Here is an 18,207-nt window from a genome sequence, read left to right as displayed (position 1 = left end):
CCAATAGGAATACTTGGAAATATCGTTTTTTTTCCCCCTCAGGAGGTCTGTAAGCCATCCCTCCCTCCCTCCGATTAATTGACCGTACAGGCAGAGTTCTCATTCCCAAGTCATTTATTCTTGAAAATATTCAGAAATAAAATTAAGTCAAGAATTTAATGGTTTATGTCCATTTTAATAAAAGCATAGCCATCTCAATTTTTCATGTACAAGTTAGAAGTTTGAATATAAACGAGGCGTCCTTACTATCTCACACTTCAGTGCTCAAAGAAGCGAGCTGCTTTCAGTGCAAAAACAATGGAGAAAATAGGCTAAGGAAAGCTGAAAATTACTCACTGTGGGAGCTCTGTATGTCACTGCTATCTATTGTGTGCTGCAGATGGTCTGTGTCAGTCAGACATTTACCGCCGAGACTCAAATCAAATTCTAATAAAGGTGGTGGGTATGAGAAAACAGAATTAGACAATAGCAGCTGTTAGTAAACGTTTTATCTGGATTATGTGATTCAGTTGCCTGCCTAGTGGCCGCCAATTCCTAGTTTGATGCTTGTTTTCATATATAATTTAGTTTACATAACCCAGTTCAGATTAAAGGTTCTGCACAGCATGTACAGCCAAATTATATACACAAATGGCTACAGTAAAAGGAAGATTTTGAACAAAAGGTAGCTGGACTATCCAACCCCTTCAAAGTAATCCCCCAGATTTTTACACTCATGTACAAATCATTTCAAGTCCTGGTACCTCCCTACCTCCCCAGCAGACTTATATCCCACTCTGCTCCACGTCCCGTTCGCTCAGCTGGCTTCGGTCTCCTGTGTGTCCCTTGTCCCCTGTGCTCCACCATTGGCGGCCATACTGTCACCCACTATGCCCTAAGATTTTGGAAGTTTCTCCCTCAATCCCTCCACCTTGCCTACCGTCAACTCCACTCTCTGACTCATATTAAGCTCCACTGCTGCTAAGCGCTCCAAGCACCCCACGTGAGGATGCTTGTTGTTGTAATAGAAAATAAATGCAAATTGTCGTAATAGAAAATAATACAAGCATTAATAAATGATGCTCAGCAGATCCCAGGACTGCTTCACTACTCAATAATATCATTGTTGTTGGGGAACTGTGCCATCTGGGAGTTTATCCAAAGCCGCACAACCCCAAATGTAATTTGTTGCTGTTGTGTTATTTCATGTTGCTGACCCCATGCTTCGCAGGTCAAGCAGCTCCCAGTTAAAGTAGCATTGCATGCTCAGAAGGTTCAGCCAGCAACCAGATTACAATATTTAAAAGATATTAAGAATAATGGCAGTATTATTATGGTGATGGTATCCCATACTGCAAGGCTGGGTTTTGTTTAAGTCAGTGTTGGTTACCTTGCTGGCAAGAATCAGCCTGGACCAACGCTTTTGTGTACCTGTGGTTATATTGCTCAATTGCAGTATTTCTCTGTTTTTTTTCACTTTGTAGTCCAGGAACTTCTTCTCTAGAATAGAAGGGAGAAAATTCAATAGTCGGCAACCTCACTAATTGATATTGATATGGAATTAAAATATAATCAATTCAGTTACATTACTGACAAACTACTTTGACAGATAATATTTCTATCAGGGGATGTACTGTATATAAAAGTAACCTATTGTGAGGCATATATTACATTCATAAATGCTGAAGTATTTGAGTTGCATCAGTGAATTACATTTTTTATGGGTTTCTAAATGTACTTCACTATAACAGTATTTTGGATGTTCCAGTGGTTCAGTTAGATAAAGTATGAAAAGGAACGATTAGATTAGGAAAATCCCAGGTTGAATTCCTAAACTATGCCAAGCCACATACTCAAAGTAAAAATGGTGGTGGGTGGGGTTTGCAGCACCCCTGGGCTAGGGAAGGGGGAAAAAAATAGCCATCCTGCTCATAATCAGTCTATTGACTCCTGCCACAAATCACATGTGTGACTGGGTGAATGCCAAAGGATGTGATGTAGTCCACAGACGAATAAAACAACAAGATTTCATTTATAGAGCGCCTTTCACGTTGGGAGGACGTCCCAAGGCGCTGGACAGTTGGGTCGGGACCCAAGCAGGGGGGAAATGGTCAGGGTGAGGGGAGGGAAGGGAAGGGGGTAGAGAGTCGAGAGGGGAGCTGAAGGCATGGTCAAAGAGAAAGGTCTTGAGACCGGCCTTGAAGGAGGAAAGGGAGGAGGCAGCGAAGGCACTGGGGGATAGAGTTCCAGAGCCTCGGTGCTGAGAGGCTGAAGGCCCGGCCACTGATGGTAGGGCGGTTGGGATGGGGGATGTGGAGCAGACCGGAGCCAGAGGAACGGAGGGTACGGGCAGGTAAGTAGGGGGATAGTAGGTCCCCCTAGCAGAATAGGCTGCTAGCACATCTTCTTCAATTTATAGTCCTCAAACATCTCTAGAATAGCAGGGGAGAAAATTCAATACTCAGCAGCCTCACTAATTGGTGTTGATGTGGGATTAAAGTATAATCAATTCAGTTATATTACTGACAACTATGTGTAATTAATTTGGCAGATAATATGTCTATAGGAGGATGCATATTCAAAAGTAATCTATTGTGAGGCACACATTGCATTCATAACTGCTTAAAGATTTGAGTTGCATCAGTGAAATTGCACTCAACAAAATTGGGTCATTCAGTCCCCAACTGTTTGTGCTCAATCGGCTGCTGTGTTTCACTCACAAAATACACAGTCAATATTCTTTACAGTGTATTCTGCAAAGCGCTTCAAGACATCTTGACATCCCACCAATCCAAAGGAAACACATAGGCTATAGACGTTTCCTTATCGTTGTAAACGAAAACCCTAACTGCCAGGGTGGTCCAAACATAACCAATACCACTGTGCAGATGCATAGATGGGAATAGAGCCAGAGACTCACCAATCTGCAAATTCATATCATGAGCCCTCTCCAGATCAGAGGTCAGTGAATCAATCAGCTCTTTCTGAGAGGCAATCTGTACACAAGAAGAAACACATCATCCACTGTTAAGTCACCAACAGTTCACCAGCTCATATTCCATTACCTTAATCTTTCAGTGTGTTGCAAACCCTTCAAGTACAAACAATTCTCTTCACACACAATACAATTTTTTGTTTCAAGATGAACCCAATCCAACCAAATAGTCTCTGGGCACAAACAGATGATTGGTTATTATGGTTAATACTTTTAGGAGCTCTTTTAAACTCAAAACCCCACATGGGTTGCTGAATACATAAAAAGTATAAGACAAGAGAGATTCTGCCAGGAATAATGTCAAAGTCATGAAAGCTCCAGCACCAAAACGGATTAAAGGGCTGCACCCTTTTTATTCTCCCCCGTTGGTTAACTAGGTTAATCTTGCAGTGCACAGAGGAAGCTGTGGAGGAGAATGAAAGATAGTTTGTACTGTGTTCTGGTGGAATGTACTAACCCCATTCCCAACCTAGTGTCAGTTCCACAGGATTTCTGCCTTGTGTTGGCTGGATAATATCACAATAATGTTGCTATAATATGAAACCTACCTGAGTTCTCAAGGCTGTGATTTCATTCAACATTTTAGTCATGCAAATAGCCTGCGCCTGATAGGCAGCGAGTGACTTCTCTCCCCTACAAAAAAAAGCACATGATTTGGTGTCTCAGAGAAACTAGTAATATCAGAGACCTGTACAGAGATAGGACAGGAAAAAGCTAACCTTCACAACCTTCAGTCAATTCATTCTCTTTGTAACTTTAAATGTTCTTTCATTAAAATGTTTTAGTCGCAAAACAGAATGTTTAATAGCACAGAAGGAGAAGGTTCAGCCCAATGTCTCTGTGCTGGTGCTAAGTCTTGGCTTCAGCAGTCACTTGTGGTAATTGCTCTTACAAGCCCTTTGTAAAAAAAATATTTTAACCCTTCTATTTTTCTTCTGTGATCATTCTCAATTGATGCTCTCACATTGCTGATTTGCCAGAGGAAAGATATTTTCTCGAATTAAGTTAATGAAAAACATTAATTGTTTAGAAAACTCCAATAGATTTCCCTTCTCCCCAACAAACCTTCTGTTCAGAAACAGTCCCAATGTTTCAAGCCTCCCAATTCTCCAACTTCAGCCTAATCAATATTTTGTCCAAATTTAACATTACCTCCGTTCCCTTCAATTCCTCTATATATGAAAACTAGAATTTCATTTGCTTTTTTTTAAGTGGTTTTGTCTAGTGTTTGCACTCCCACACTTAAACAATATTCCTTTAAAATATTCAATTTTGTATTGAATTATTTTGGAAAATAGAAAATTATTGGCGACTTTTCTGCACCGTTTGCTGAGCTTTTGGAATTTGTCATCACGAGCATATAAATAATGCAAATTTTACATTATAAATATAACATTAAATTACATTATAAATCTAAAATTAATTATAAATATAAAATGGCATTAGTAATTTATAAACGTAGAGTGACATATTCCCTAAGTTTAGAAAATGGAGCAGAATAGCTCTTAGCCTTCATCACTGGTCTCCAGCCCTTTTAGGAGGAGGATCTACTTTTGGATTTCCATAAGTCCAAAGATCTATCCAATTATTACAAACCTTACCTGCGAGCCTGGCAAGCGCCTGGTCTGTGTGTGCACTCCCATAATTGGCCTACATCTCCCATGATACCGTGGATTAGATCTTTTACTCCTGTGATACCCTGATCAGGGAAGCAGCTGTGTGCACTAGTGCCAGCTTCTCATGTTAATGTGGGAAAACTTAACAGGTCGACTTTCAAAGGTTCAGAGATTGAGAAGCTCGAGGCCCCTGGCCTACATCAACGATATAGGACATTGAGTGAACTTCAGGAGAACTGGCCGTAAATAACTAGCAGGTTACTGAACAAAAACCCCATTTTCACTGCCCATATCTTACACGTCACAATTGTTAGAAGAGTCTCTATTGTTCAATTCTGTATTTCTACAGATACAAATAAAAACACATATACTGACCAGAGCTGCAACTCCAGTTTTATCTGCTTCTCTTCCACAGGAAAGGCACAGAAAGTGGTATTATTGCCTGAAAGAGACAGACAAATGGAACGAAGTGATTCAAACCTTTTTTAGGAACCCGGTTGGTAGTCAATTGGCAGATCGCTTTTTTTGGAGGTAATAATCCCTTCAAAAAAAATGTGGTCACTCAATCCCCGACTGTTTGTGGGACACTGCTGTGCACATTTGGCTGCTTTGTTTTGCTCACAAAATGTGAGAGACCTGAGTTCAATTCCCGGCAGAGGGCGAAACCTTGGGCAATAATAATAATCCCTCCAAAACAAAAAACAATAATAAATTGGTCATTTTCAATCTACTACTGTTTGTGGGACATTGCTGTGCGCAATTGACTGCCGCGTTCGCCCACAAATATACAGTCAATTCACTTTACAGTGTGTTCTGTGAAGCGCTTTGGGACGTCCTCCAGACGTGAAAAGCGCTATATCAAATGCAAGGATTATTATTATTATTATATATGTGTAGAACTCTTTCTCCAGGAGCTGAATTGTCTGTACAACCTGGTCATGGAATTCTACATCAGGGAGGGGGTAGGATAATGACAAATGTGTTAAAATATATTGCTCATTTTGAAAGAAAGTATGCAATATGATAAACTAGTACTTACCCAGAGAAAATGGTGGGAAGTAGCTCATCATGGTGCTGTATGTCCAATCATCTTCAAATTCCCTGTGATTAAAGCAATCTTTTAGAATAGACAGGTCAGGCTCTGAATCTCTCACTGATATTGGTGGAACTGTATCCCAGCGAGAGTAAGAAGAGCAAGAAGAATTTGGGAAAACAAACAAAAAGAGATATAAAGGATGGATTATCAGTTCTGGGCACAGCACTCCCACATCAAACCAAGCCAAATCTAGGATGGCTGGTGCAAACAACACAACATAGCTTGAATTAGCAGCGTCCTTTACAGAAACACAGCTGCTTCCCATATGATCAACTCCTGTGTCAATGTGTTAATGTGCGCTGTGTTAATGCTGCCAACTCTCAGCCGCAGAAAGTTGTTCAAGATTGTTTACACACAAATAGGAGAGAAATTAAACAATGACCCCTCTAATTTAGGCTAAAGCCAGAATAGAGAGCTAAATCGCAGTTGAAAATAACATTTCATAAACCATTTTTTTTCATAGGTTTAGGATTTATATTTAAACCAATTGATAAGTTCTCACTTTACATTTTTCCTTCATTGTCACTTGGTTCTGCAGATCTTTCAGCTGGAACAATAAGAAAGAACAGCAGCAGCGCTTACTAGTTGCTAAGCTGAAAGTTCACAGAAAGAACAGAACTGACAATGAGGAAACGTGAAGAATGTTAGGACTGGTGAAGTGAAAGTTAACAGGTGTTGTTTGGAGGACAGCAGATACAGTTTCAAGGCTGCAAGTTGGTCCCTACTTGTTACTTAAAGTGAAGAGGCCGATAATTCGCAAGCTGGAGAAATTACATGAAAGATGTTGAGCAAAGAGGAGCAATCAATCAGCACGCAACTAACAGATGAGTTAACACAAAGATATTAGAAGGGTGCAGAAGAGAAGTATGACAAAAGAAGAATCTGCCCCTTGCATCAGAACCACTTGCATTTACTCATCACTACGTGGTATGAATGTTTGAAGACAGACACCGTACTTAAATTTTCTGTTTAACATGACATCATCGCTGAAGCCGCAGTGAGTGAAGAATTTTATCGCACTGCTGTCTGCGTGAGCCAACAAGGCATCGTACTTGCCAACAACTGCAGGATCCTTCAGTACCTATAGAAACAAAACAGCACCCACCCTGATTAGACAGGGTCATTTCAGTCATAGTTGTATTTTGCATACTACCCGCTACTCCCCAGAGTGGGGATGGGGAAAACTATTCATGCAAAGGAAATAGCAAAGTCAGAGAACTGAAGGTAGGGAAGGCACTCTGGAGGGATGAGATTAGTTGGACCCAAGTGCCTTCTTCATCCAAATCAATCTTGTGATTTCGCTATTCAACAGGAACCTAGAAGAGAAATCTCAATAGAGGGAGTGGACCTTCCCATTTCTTACATCAGACCATTTACAATCCATTAATAAATGTCTGTTCACCGAATAAGTTGTTCTGAGTAGATAGGCTCATTACTATGTGGCCAGTCAGCTAATAATAATAATGATAATCCTTGCATCTGATCTAGCGCCTTATCACGTCTTCGAGACGTCTCAAAGCGCTTCACAGAATATATTGTAAAGTGAATTGATTGTATATTTTGTGGGCGCAACCTAAAGCACCTTTATTCACCAGATGGAGCAATGAAGATTGGCATCACCAATTTAACATAACATAACATGTAGGAGCAGGAGTAGGCCATTCGGCCCTTCGAGCCTGCCCCGCCATTCAATCATGGCTGATCTTCTAATCTAACTCCAGCTAATAGCTGCATGCAAGACTTCAGAAATCGTGAGCAGAGCAAAGCAGAGCTTTGTCAATGAAGCCTCCAGATACAAACTGCAGTTCAGTCAGTGTGTGAAATGTGCATATGGGCCATTCCCAAAGAGCAGAAACGAAGATCAAAGAAACCACACATTCCTTTGAATAACGAAAAGGGTGGAAGTAGTGGGGGGGGGGGGGGGGGAGTCATCTTCTTTCAAACTACACATACACGTGTTAGATTTATTGCCTGACCCAAGAACCAATAAGTATCTGAAGAAGAGGCTCAAAGCACAATGGAGGTTGAAGGGATTATTTGTTCAGGAGTTAATAGAAAAGCTGATATCTGAAAATCTCCTCTGAAATGTGACTAACTATCACTGATCAGCATTCACACTGGCTCCTCAAACACAAGTTAGCCTGAAGACTGATGCATTTGCTTTTCAGCCAATACATTTCCACAAGCCACCCATTACTCTAGCAGACCAAGATAAAACAAGTTAAACATCTTTAGTTCACACTCTCTATCCTATATTTGAGCACATTTCTCCAAAACTGAACTTTGGAAATGTATTGAAAATCATGCTTTGCAGGAGATGTGCTGAATTAGTGAAACAGGAGCAATCATTCAATCATTCTCCAGTTTATTCTGATTTGTTTATCCGCTGTCAGAATGAGGATCCACCGAGCAGCACCCAGAGCAGTAACTGACCTTAGAACATATTCTTGTCCCCAGGACAGGCATGGAATTCATTTGAGAATAATGACTAAAGAAAGTTAATGTGATTTTACCGAGAACAAGACAGGATAGACAGCCTGCCAGCGTGGAAACAAACCCAATTACCGGATATATCCGGACCTGAAATCTAATCAATGTACAATTGTACCTATCTGGGCTTGTGGTGGAGGTTCTACGCTTAAGACTCAGTGAGAGTTTACTCACCTGTGTGTGACACAATGACACCCCCCTCCCACCCAAATTTATACACAGAATTAGTGTAACTTGTGCTGACAACAATTCTGCCGCTTCCCTTGATTCGCTCTGTAGACAGCTGCTTCCCATCAACCAGATATTTTAAGGGTATGGTCAATGGTCACACCCCATATTCCTTTTCAACAACGAAAACAACTTACATTTATATAGTGCCCTTCACACGGGGTAGAGTCCTGGAGCGCTCAACAGTGGCGGAGTCTGACAACGATTTAGGGGGAGAGGGAGGGGGGAGGTGACTGTAAGCACAATCAAAAAGGTCTTTGGGATTTGAAAACGGGGAGGGAGGGGGCAAGGTGGAGAGATTGAGGGTGGGAATTCCAGAGCTTCGGGGTATAGTAACTGAAAGCACGGCCGCTGATGGGGGCGAGGGACGAACAGGAGATTGGATTTGAAAACAAGAGAGGATCTTGAAGTCGATCCGTTCAGTAATTGGGAGCCAAGTGCAGCCTGGCAAGGACTGGTGTGATGGGGTCTGGGGTTCTGTGCGGGTTATTATCAGGGGCGGCGGAGCTCTGAATTAATTGAATTTTGTGTATGGGAGGCCAATGAGGAGGACATTTGAAAAGTCAAGTCGGGAACTAACAAACACATGCACAAGGATTTTGGCTGCATTTGGGGCAAGGGACGGTCGTGGTAAGGGACGGTCGGAGGCGGGCAATGTGGCGGAAGTGGAGGAAGCTGTGGATCGAACCTGACGCCTAAATTGCGCACAGTGAATCTGAGGGAGAACCCAGGAAGGTTGAAGTGTTCGGAACCCAGAGGAAAGATGTTGACGGGAGTCAAAGGGTATGGCTTCCGCCTTGCGGATGTACAACTGCAGGGAATTTGCGCTCATCCAGGCCTTGATGTACACGTGGAAGTTGTCTGCGAATGACATCACCGAGAGGGAGCATGTAAATGATGAAAAGAAGGTGGCCAAGGATGGAACTTGGGGTACCCCGCAGGTGACCGGGCAGGGATGGGAGAAGAAACCGTTGGCTGAGATATATTGTTGGCAGGTAGTCAAGTAAGACTCGAACCATGTGAGTGCGGTCCCATTAAAGTGGAGGAGTGCGGAGAGGCGGTGGAGGAGGATGGCGTGATCGACTGTGTCGAACGTGACAGAGAGGTTGAGCAGAACGAGGAGGCAGAGGGAGCCCTGATCACAGAGAAAGAGGACATCATTTGTTACTTTGACGAAAGCTGTCTTTGCTGTAGGTAGGAAGAAAACCAGACTGGAGGTGTTCAAGTAGGGAGTGCAGGGAGAGGTGTGAGCAAAGTTGGCAGGTTTGAAATGGGTCTGAAATTTGTGAGGTTGGAAAGATAGGGGATAGTTTTTTTTTGAAGAAAGGGCTGTTGTCAGCTGTTTTGAGGGGGAGTGGCATTCAGCATCTCTGGCCCCACACTCTGAAACTCTATTCCGCAATCTCTCTGCCTCTTGCCCTCTCTTGCCTGAGGAGAGTGAGTGGTTGATTGTATCAGCCAGTAGTGGGCAGAGAAGGGGGAGTTTGCTGACCAGAAGCTGGGTGGGGAGGGGGTCGAGGCAGCAGGTGGTGGGCTTCATCTTGGTGATGGCGGGGGAAAGGGAGGCGGGACAAATGGGGGGAAATGAGAGTAGCGTGTGTGCTGTACGTGGTAGGAGGAGGGTACTGAAGAAGGCACGGGTGGGGTGGTAGGTGAACATGTGGGGGGAAGGAGGCAGCCAGGTGGATGTTGTTGATCTTGGTGATGAACAAGTCCAGGACCTCTTCACACTTGGCGTCTGAAGTGAGTTGGAGCACGGAGAAAGGGATTTTAGGGTTGTCTTTGGCCTTGTGAATGATTTGTGAATACAAGGCGGTTTGGGCTTGAGAGGGGGAGCAGTAGTCGTGAGTTGGCGGTGAACCACGAGGCCGGTTTTCTGCCATCTGCACTCGAGCACCAGGTTTGGGATTTGAGGGAGCGGAGATGACTGTTGTACCGGGGGAGCAGGTAGGCTTGGAAATAGACCTGGTTTTAAGGGGACGAGGGAATTGAAAGTTGAGGAGAGGTGATCGTTTAGCAGCTTGATGGCTGCATCTGGACCACTGTGGGTGGAAGGCCAGAGGAAGAGAAGGTCAAAAGATGAGAGGGCGTTTGTGAGGATATTGGGGGGGAAGCTTTTACCATAGGCGGAAGAAGATATCACCTCTGCTAATGGACATAATTTTGTAACATATACATATCCTTCATCAATTTCGGTTCCAAATTGCATTACCTTAAATCTCTTTACATTCAAATCCATCTTCTGAATTTCCTCTCAATATTTCCTCCATCTTTTCTACTGAACACCTATATTTTAGGTTACCAGTAATTTTCTAAAAGTAGTGTTACGGTATTTATTTCCTTGTGTCCTTTCCCGCACCAGGCTCCGGGAACCTATGACCCCCGTTCTTGCCCGGATTCACTGGCACCCCATTCCTCAGAGAATCGAGTACAAAACCCTAGTTCTTACCTTAAGGCCCTCCACGGCCTTGCTCCCTCTACCTCTTCTACCTCATAATCCCACATCAGCCTGTTGGCTCCCTCCGCTCGGCAGACACCAGCCTGCTTCACGTCCCCCGCACTTCCCACCCCACCATTGGCGGTCAGGCATTCAGCATCTCTGTCCCCACTCTCTGAAACTCTATCCCGCAATCCCTCCGCCTCACATCCTCTCTTGCCTCCTTCAAGTCCCGTCTGAAGACCTTCCTCTTCGATCTTGCCTTCAGCCACCCTCCCACAACCCCTGCCCTCCTTCCCTTCTGACCCCAACTCCCAGCTCGGGTCCAAAACCCCCGATTGTCCAGCGATCTGGGACGTCTTTCTGACGTGAAGAGCGCTATACCATTTGTTTAGTGTCATTTGTTGTTTACCATTGTAGTATTCTCAAAGTGTCAATAATAATCTTTGCATGATATAGTGCCTTATCACGTTGTTGAGACATCTCAAAGAGCTTCGCAGAATATACTGTAAAGTGAATTGACTATTTTGCGGGTGAAATAAAATAAAAATCAATGAAACAGTCATATCGTACAGCCACATCTAACCACTAGATGGCCCCATAATCCATCATTAAGACCAACTATTTTATTAAGGATTAATGGGATTAATGCAAAAATCTTTATTTATATACATAATGTGTACATTGCCAAAATCTATCAATATACAAACCCATCTCTAACAGATCAAATTTTACTCAACAGTTTCAATTCTAAGTACCTAAAGGTTTAAAGTTTTTAATCTTCAGACCTATTTAATAACATCTGCAAAACAGACACCGAGTTTCAACAGTGAATATAATCAGGTAGAATTAGAAAAAGGTACAAAAGCAAAGAATATTTCCTAATTTATAGTATTCATTGAGTAAAATAGATAATCTTGCTGCCACCTCATGTTTCACTCTTCAAATTGTGATTCTTTGCAGATAACAACAGTTTACTGCAGTAATAACCCTGAAACACCAGGGTAATAATCGCTGGCCTTTCTATGTCTTTATCATGAATGTATTGAAGTGATCAGACTCTATTGGGCACAGGTCAAGCCAAGGAAGAATGTGGAAAAACCAAATACTCTGCCCAGGTTCCCCTAAATTCTTACCCTATGGAGTAATACATTATTGATCTCATCCTTCAGAAAGTACATGTCTGGCTCTATAAAGCACAACACACTCATTAACAAGAAGCTGTGGTGGAAGCTCATTGTCTTAGAGAGGAGCTACAAGGATCTATCGGGAACCCAAACACTTTATTGATGCGGATCACTGATGGCCTCTCTGCTGTGGTGTCAAACCTGTAATGAAAAGGGAACGCAGACAGGAGCCAGGTCTGAAAAGCTAACGTCTGCCTGGAGAGGTACTTTTCTGGGTTCTTCCACAGACAGCAACACCATCACCAGGTTCCGAGATTCAAACAAAATGGCATTCTGTTTCAGAGTGTCTTTCCTTGACCAGTAGATGGCGGTGCTAAACTTTGTAAATTAATTCCTTTCCAGGCGTTTGATGGAGGGTGTGTAATGCCCATTTATTGCTCCCCAAAGAGCACTGGTGTGATGAGCTTTGAAAGGAGTGGGGCAGGTTCATTGGCCTCAGTATTTGGATTTCTGCTAGCCATAGGTAAATTCTCACTATGCACATGCCAATTTGCATTCATTACATGTCGTAACACACAGGATACCAAATCATGGCGGGAGAAGGGCATTTCAGCCATCAAACCTGTTCTTTCAAGACAATGGAAGATGATTTAATCAATCATGGCCTCTTTCTCGTTTGTGCCCAAAGTTAATTGAAATAAACCCCTGAATACATCTATTAATGTCTCCATTCCAGTTTGCAGAGCTCCTTGCTCAGTCCAAGCAGCACAGTATTTGATCACCTATACTTATCCAAATAACCATGCAAAATAAATATTGAATTAAGCTTTTTTTTTGAATGAGATAGGCCTAGATAAATCCAGAGCTGAACTATTTGATTCTCATCTACAGAGTAACCCAGGCTACCATGCAGTACAGTCACTATTTCCATAACCAGGAGGCTACCATAAACTGCACTGACCCAATTTATAAAACATAAGGTAGTAAATCAACATCATTTTAAATGACATTAAATAGCATTTGCAGAGACAACAAGTGTGTGTTTACATGTGCAGTCACCTGCAGAATAGCAGGCACATGCACAGAGGCCTCCAGTCTGCATTCAGGTACCTACTACTGAGCAAAGAGACCCCTAAGTAACAACTAAGTGGCCTCCAACCTGCAACAGCAATTTACATTGATGCAGTCACCTTTCACATCAATACGTCCCAAACAGCTTCACACGGGTGACTGGGTGCCTGAGCTCGGTGTCGGATCTGGGCAAGCGGGGGTGGAGGTGAAGAAGAAAGGTGGGTCAAAGTGAAATGAAAAGATAGGCCATAAAGCAGATTCTGAAGACTGGGATGGAGGAGGCAAGTTGGAGGGACTCCAGGAGAGAGTTCCAGAGAACCGGGCGCAGAATGCCTGAAACCTTGCCCACTGGCAGATTGGGTGGGGCAACATGAAGGTGAGTGTAACTTCAGAAGTAGAGTGGTCCCTGGCCTGGAAACTCAAGTGGCTCCTAGCATTTACCCAGCCAATAGCAAACTTGCCATGTGCCAAATTTCCCCTTGAATGCCTAATACAAATCACATTTAAAAACTTTCGCTATAAATGAATATGCACTGCCTGGAAGGGTGGTCAAAGCAGATTCAATAATAACTTTTAAGAGGGAATTAGATATATACTTGAAAAGGAAAAATTAGCAAGGCTATGGGGAAAGAGTGGGGTAGTGGGACTAATTGGATAGCTCTTTCAAAGAGCTCTTTCAATGGGCCGAAAGGCCTCCTTCTGTGCTGTAAGATTCTATGATTCGAAGTGGCTGTATTTTTCTTATTTCCCAGTGTGTTTGTGTTGATGGATGCATACAGGGTCACAGTATTTATAGAAGTTTAAAGTCTGCTTGCAATTTCAAACAAAATGAATTTCCTTTTGAAGTGGATTTGATGTTTCTGGTGACACAGTTGCCACATCACCAGTTACCAGCTACACGTACCTGCAGTAAATATCGACCCACACCACAGCCTCGATAGCGTTTCCTGGTTGAAAGTAGCGTTAGCTGTACCACTCGATCCCCTGACTTCCTGTGTGGTAAAGATGCAACACGTCAGTCTGAGATTCGTTGCTATGGTCCTATTCTTACTTTATCACTTATCTACACTGGTGCATACAGTATTAATGGCACCTCTAATAGTCAAGTACAGGCTAATTGACATTTATGGTGTTCCATTAAGCAACCACATATCACTGCTAGGAACAACCGGAAAATATAACTGCTTTTATATTGAGGCAGCAATGCTCAAATTCAAGTCTATCCCATACATAAACATTACATTTTCTATACAATAACATAGGTTGGAGGCCATCCAACCTAAGTTGGCGTTGGTTCCTCCACTTGAGCTAATACCCCAATTACCTGCTGTTTCTCAGTACTCTTTCATATTTTCGAAGCAGTTGCCATAATTTGGTTGGTGCTATTGAGAGGCATATTTTACTGCTAACCTACATTTTTTTAACTTATTGATTAAAAACTAAACATGAAGAAATAACGCATCATAGATTGTTGCAAAAAAAAGAATTTATTAATGCTTTCTTTAACAAAAACTGGGTGGCCTACTTGGAGGGAAAAAACACCAAATGGTCCGTTTTCACCCCGCACTAGATTTGAAGGCCTGAGATCCACTAGCATTTCTCGCCATGCTCAACAGTCACGCACACAGCAGCGGGTACATAGGCCTGGACACCGAGCAAACTTCACTTTTACTATTTCTCTGGGGGGGGTTGTTTTCGCGGATTCTGCAAAAAAATTGCGAGCGCGAATTTCTATCGGCCCAGATCATCATGCAAAATACTGTGCAAATCAGTTACAGTCTAAGCTTCTTCCATCTGAATATATACTGCCACTATAGCACTGCACTGTGCCAGCCCCCTCTTCCCCCACCCCCACTCCTTTCCCCTCTGATTTTCTTTCCCTCTCCCTGACTTGCTCTCTCTGACATGCTATACTGGACTAGAATTATCTCACACTGCAAATTTAAACTCAAGTAAAATCACATACCAGAACCGGGCACATAGATGGCATTAGCTTCACTTGTGGCAAAACATTTATTATTTTAATACTCTACGTGAATAATTCCATACACAATCATATCACAGAGCTGGAAGAAATTAGGAAGTAGGACTAAAAGTTTATTTTAGATACACTCACCATTGGGAGCTGTTACCTTTTAAACAGAACTGTGATGTTATGGCAAATAACTATGTTCTCTGAAAACATAACAGCTGACATGAATATGGAATGTGTTGGTCAATGGATGGAAATCCTTTTTCAGCATTTAATATGTACTCAGAGGTACCTTTACTCAAGGCTATGTTCTTTAATGTTGATGCCTTAAACCATAAATACTGGTTTAAGAGTAGCTTAGGAACAGATCTGTACTGTATCTCCACCAAGAGTGATTTAAAATCCAAGAAAATGTAGTTTGCTGCCTGACGTACCAGTTTCAATTCACATAAGGAACACAAATAGAAAATGAGATGTTTCGTTCTTTAAGTAATCTATCTCCTTAAAAATAACAATCTGCCACTTCCAGTTGTATAACCCGGAATATAACCGATATAGGAGGTTTTACATCAGTTTTATAAAAACAAAAGCTGTAAAAATGCTTAAAACTGAGAAGAAAAAAAAAGACCGAGCCCACACCCAAACCCTGCAGACACTGGGCTCATATCCAGACTCCCACAAACCACTGTGCTCACATCCAAAGCCCAAACCCAACAGATGACTGTGCTCACACCCAAATCCCACGATTTACTGCACCCAAAACCCCAAAACCGCCACACCCAAAACCAAAACAAAATACCAACTCCTCTGAATGAAGATCTCAAATCTTCAACTATGTTGATTCCAAGAAAACCTTAAAAAAAGACCAATTGTAATGCTCCATGTAAAATCTGATGACTCAAGATATGTTGGGGATTAAACTGAAGTCTTTGCAGTCTGTGTGGCATAGTTTCTTGCTACATTAAATTGATCATTCATTTCATAACTGTTTGTGGGATACTACTGTGTGCAAATTGGCTGCCATACTTGCCTACAAAATAGTTACCACAATTTAAAATAAATCATGTGTAGTGCCTTGAGACATCCTCCTAACATGAAAGATGCTATATCAAATGCAAGGATTAATTAACATTATTATAAGACATCGAAACTGCTTGAAAACTTGGGTTTTAAAACACCCGTGGTTTTAAACACACATCTTCCTGTATTTAATTATACAATACACAAAGCAGATTAATAAATGATATTGAAATGTAATTTTAGATATAACTGAAATAGCATAGCTTTGTTAAAGAGCTGAACAGGACGTGTTTGTTTTAGCCCATATTTTTGTACGGATTGTAGAAGCAGAAAAGTCCATCCATTCTCATTCTTTTGTAAAAACAATGGTTAAATTTAATAATAATAATCCTTGCATTTGATATAGTGCTTTTCACGTCGGGAGGACGTCCCAAAGCGCTTCACAGAACACACTGTAAAATGAATTGACTGTATATTTGTGGGCGAACGCGGCAGTCAATTGCGCACAGCAATGTCCCACAAACAGTAGTAGATTGAAAATGACCAATTTATTATTGTCTTTGGTTTTGGAGGGATTATTATTAGGCTCTGTGTGGAGTAAGGAAACTTGCCCAAGGTTTCGCCCTCTGCCTGGAATTGAACTCAGGTCTCTCGCTTGCAAAGCGAGTGCTCTAACCACTGAGCTACAGGACTCCATTTATTGAATGATGCTAGATTACATTCTTTCAAAAACCATGTCAGTTTTAAGAATAGACAGCAAAGCATCCAATCTCCTCAGGAACAGCCAGCAGTTCCCATGAGGAACAAGAAACCAACACCTGAGTATAAACTGTTGACATCTTGTCCTGGGCAAAATCTACAGTTCAATAACTTTTCATTTTGGCTCTCCATAGGGAGGCAAAGGCTGCTGGCTAGTAGTTTCCTCAGGCCTTGAGCTATATTTTCCTTTCTATCTGCGCTGTGGATATCAATGTGATTATTATATAAGTGCGCAGTGTTATATTTTGGTCACTTTTTATATTAGAAAGAAACCATTGGTCCTGTCCCACACAGAGGAATTCACCCACTCCCCATGGAGTCTTTAGGTAGGGCTTCAAACCAAAAAGATGGGGGAACCACAACAGGAACAATGGTGTACACAGAGCATAACACACAGCAATGTCAAGCACCAGGAGGAGCACCTATTAACTCATACCAGGTTCAGAGTTGTGTTATTCCATAATGGAATATTCTCCTCTGCTAAGTCCTATGCATTTAGTGGGAATAGTATTTGCATTATATAAAGGAAATAAAATAGCTCAATCTAACTGAAAACCATTGGCACTATCCTACACAAAGCACAGAAAGAGAAGACCCACTACCTGCTTATCGGTCCTTGAATTTCCCACCATTTAATTGATGGGCTCCAGTGGTTTATAAATAGAATAATCAATGCCCAGGCTGCTTTACAAGCTAGAATCTGATCTAGATGTTCAGAAGCCTGTAGAAAATAATTAGTAACAGTGTGTAAATCAGAGGCTGGAATCTAATTGAGGAGGTTGTGTGCTTTATATATAGAATGCTGGATCCAAGATATGAGTTATAGACTGGATTCTAAATCGAGGGTTTCAGATGGTTGATTTATAGTATATTGAAGACCTAGGAGAGAGGCTGGAATGTCTGAGGGGTACAGATTGACTTAAAAATCAGAAGAGTGAACCTACAGTCACTTGTAACTTCAATCTCAGCCCTGCATTAGATTACAGTGGGTTATACTTTCCAAAATAAGCATTTAGAATAATACAGTAATAATAATCCTTGCATTTAATATCAAGCCGTGAAATGTCTCAAAGTGTTTCAAAGTATATTTTCTGTAAAGTGCAGTAACTGAGTATTTGCAGAGAAAAAAGGAAACAATTGGTATAAGGAATTTCTGTAAGGAACTATGAAGTGAATGATCATTTTATTTTATCTGGGGAACTGTTGCCCACGATACTGGAACAAACTCGCTTTTTTTCAGATGGTTCCATGGGATTGTTAACATTTAATTCTAAGTGGGGATATTTTTTTTGTTAGTGTTTTTGTCCGGGATAAATATATAATAAATTTTAAAAAAATAGATGAAGCAATTACTCAGAGGCTGCTCATTGCTTCTTCAGTGCAAGATTGCAGTGGAGATCAAAGAACTCTATGCTTC

At 41.8% G+C, this 18,207-nt stretch overlaps 1 protein-coding gene across 2 annotated transcripts in view; it reads right to left on the bottom strand.

Moving 5' to 3' along the window:
- si:dkeyp-50b9.1 overlaps positions 1 to 18,207 on the bottom strand; it is a 56,367-nt gene that overhangs the window by 11,132 nt on the left and 27,028 nt on the right. For both annotated transcript variants that reach the window (XM_007904680.2, XM_007904681.2), the window contains exons 5-12: positions 13,944 to 14,031; positions 6,643 to 6,767; positions 5,630 to 5,691; positions 4,966 to 5,032; positions 3,523 to 3,607; positions 2,900 to 2,975; positions 1,411 to 1,479; positions 337 to 426 (exon numbers count right to left, since the gene is read on the bottom strand). In XM_007904680.2, coding sequence (XP_007902871.1) covers positions 337 to 426; positions 1,411 to 1,479; positions 2,900 to 2,975; positions 3,523 to 3,607; positions 4,966 to 5,032; positions 5,630 to 5,691; positions 6,643 to 6,767; positions 13,944 to 14,031 — 662 coding nt within the window. The remainder of the gene's footprint in view (positions 1 to 336; positions 427 to 1,410; positions 1,480 to 2,899; positions 2,976 to 3,522; positions 3,608 to 4,965; positions 5,033 to 5,629; positions 5,692 to 6,642; positions 6,768 to 13,943; positions 14,032 to 18,207) is intronic.

This window comes from Callorhinchus milii, unplaced genomic scaffold, assembly GCF_018977255.1.
Source record: "Callorhinchus milii isolate IMCB2004 unplaced genomic scaffold, IMCB_Cmil_1.0 Scaffold14, whole genome shotgun sequence".
In the NCBI taxonomy this organism is placed as follows: Eukaryota; Metazoa; Chordata; class Chondrichthyes; order Chimaeriformes; family Callorhinchidae; genus Callorhinchus; species Callorhinchus milii.
Note: the sequence above shows the minus strand (reverse complement) of the source record. Positions and strands in the feature narration are given on the sequence as shown.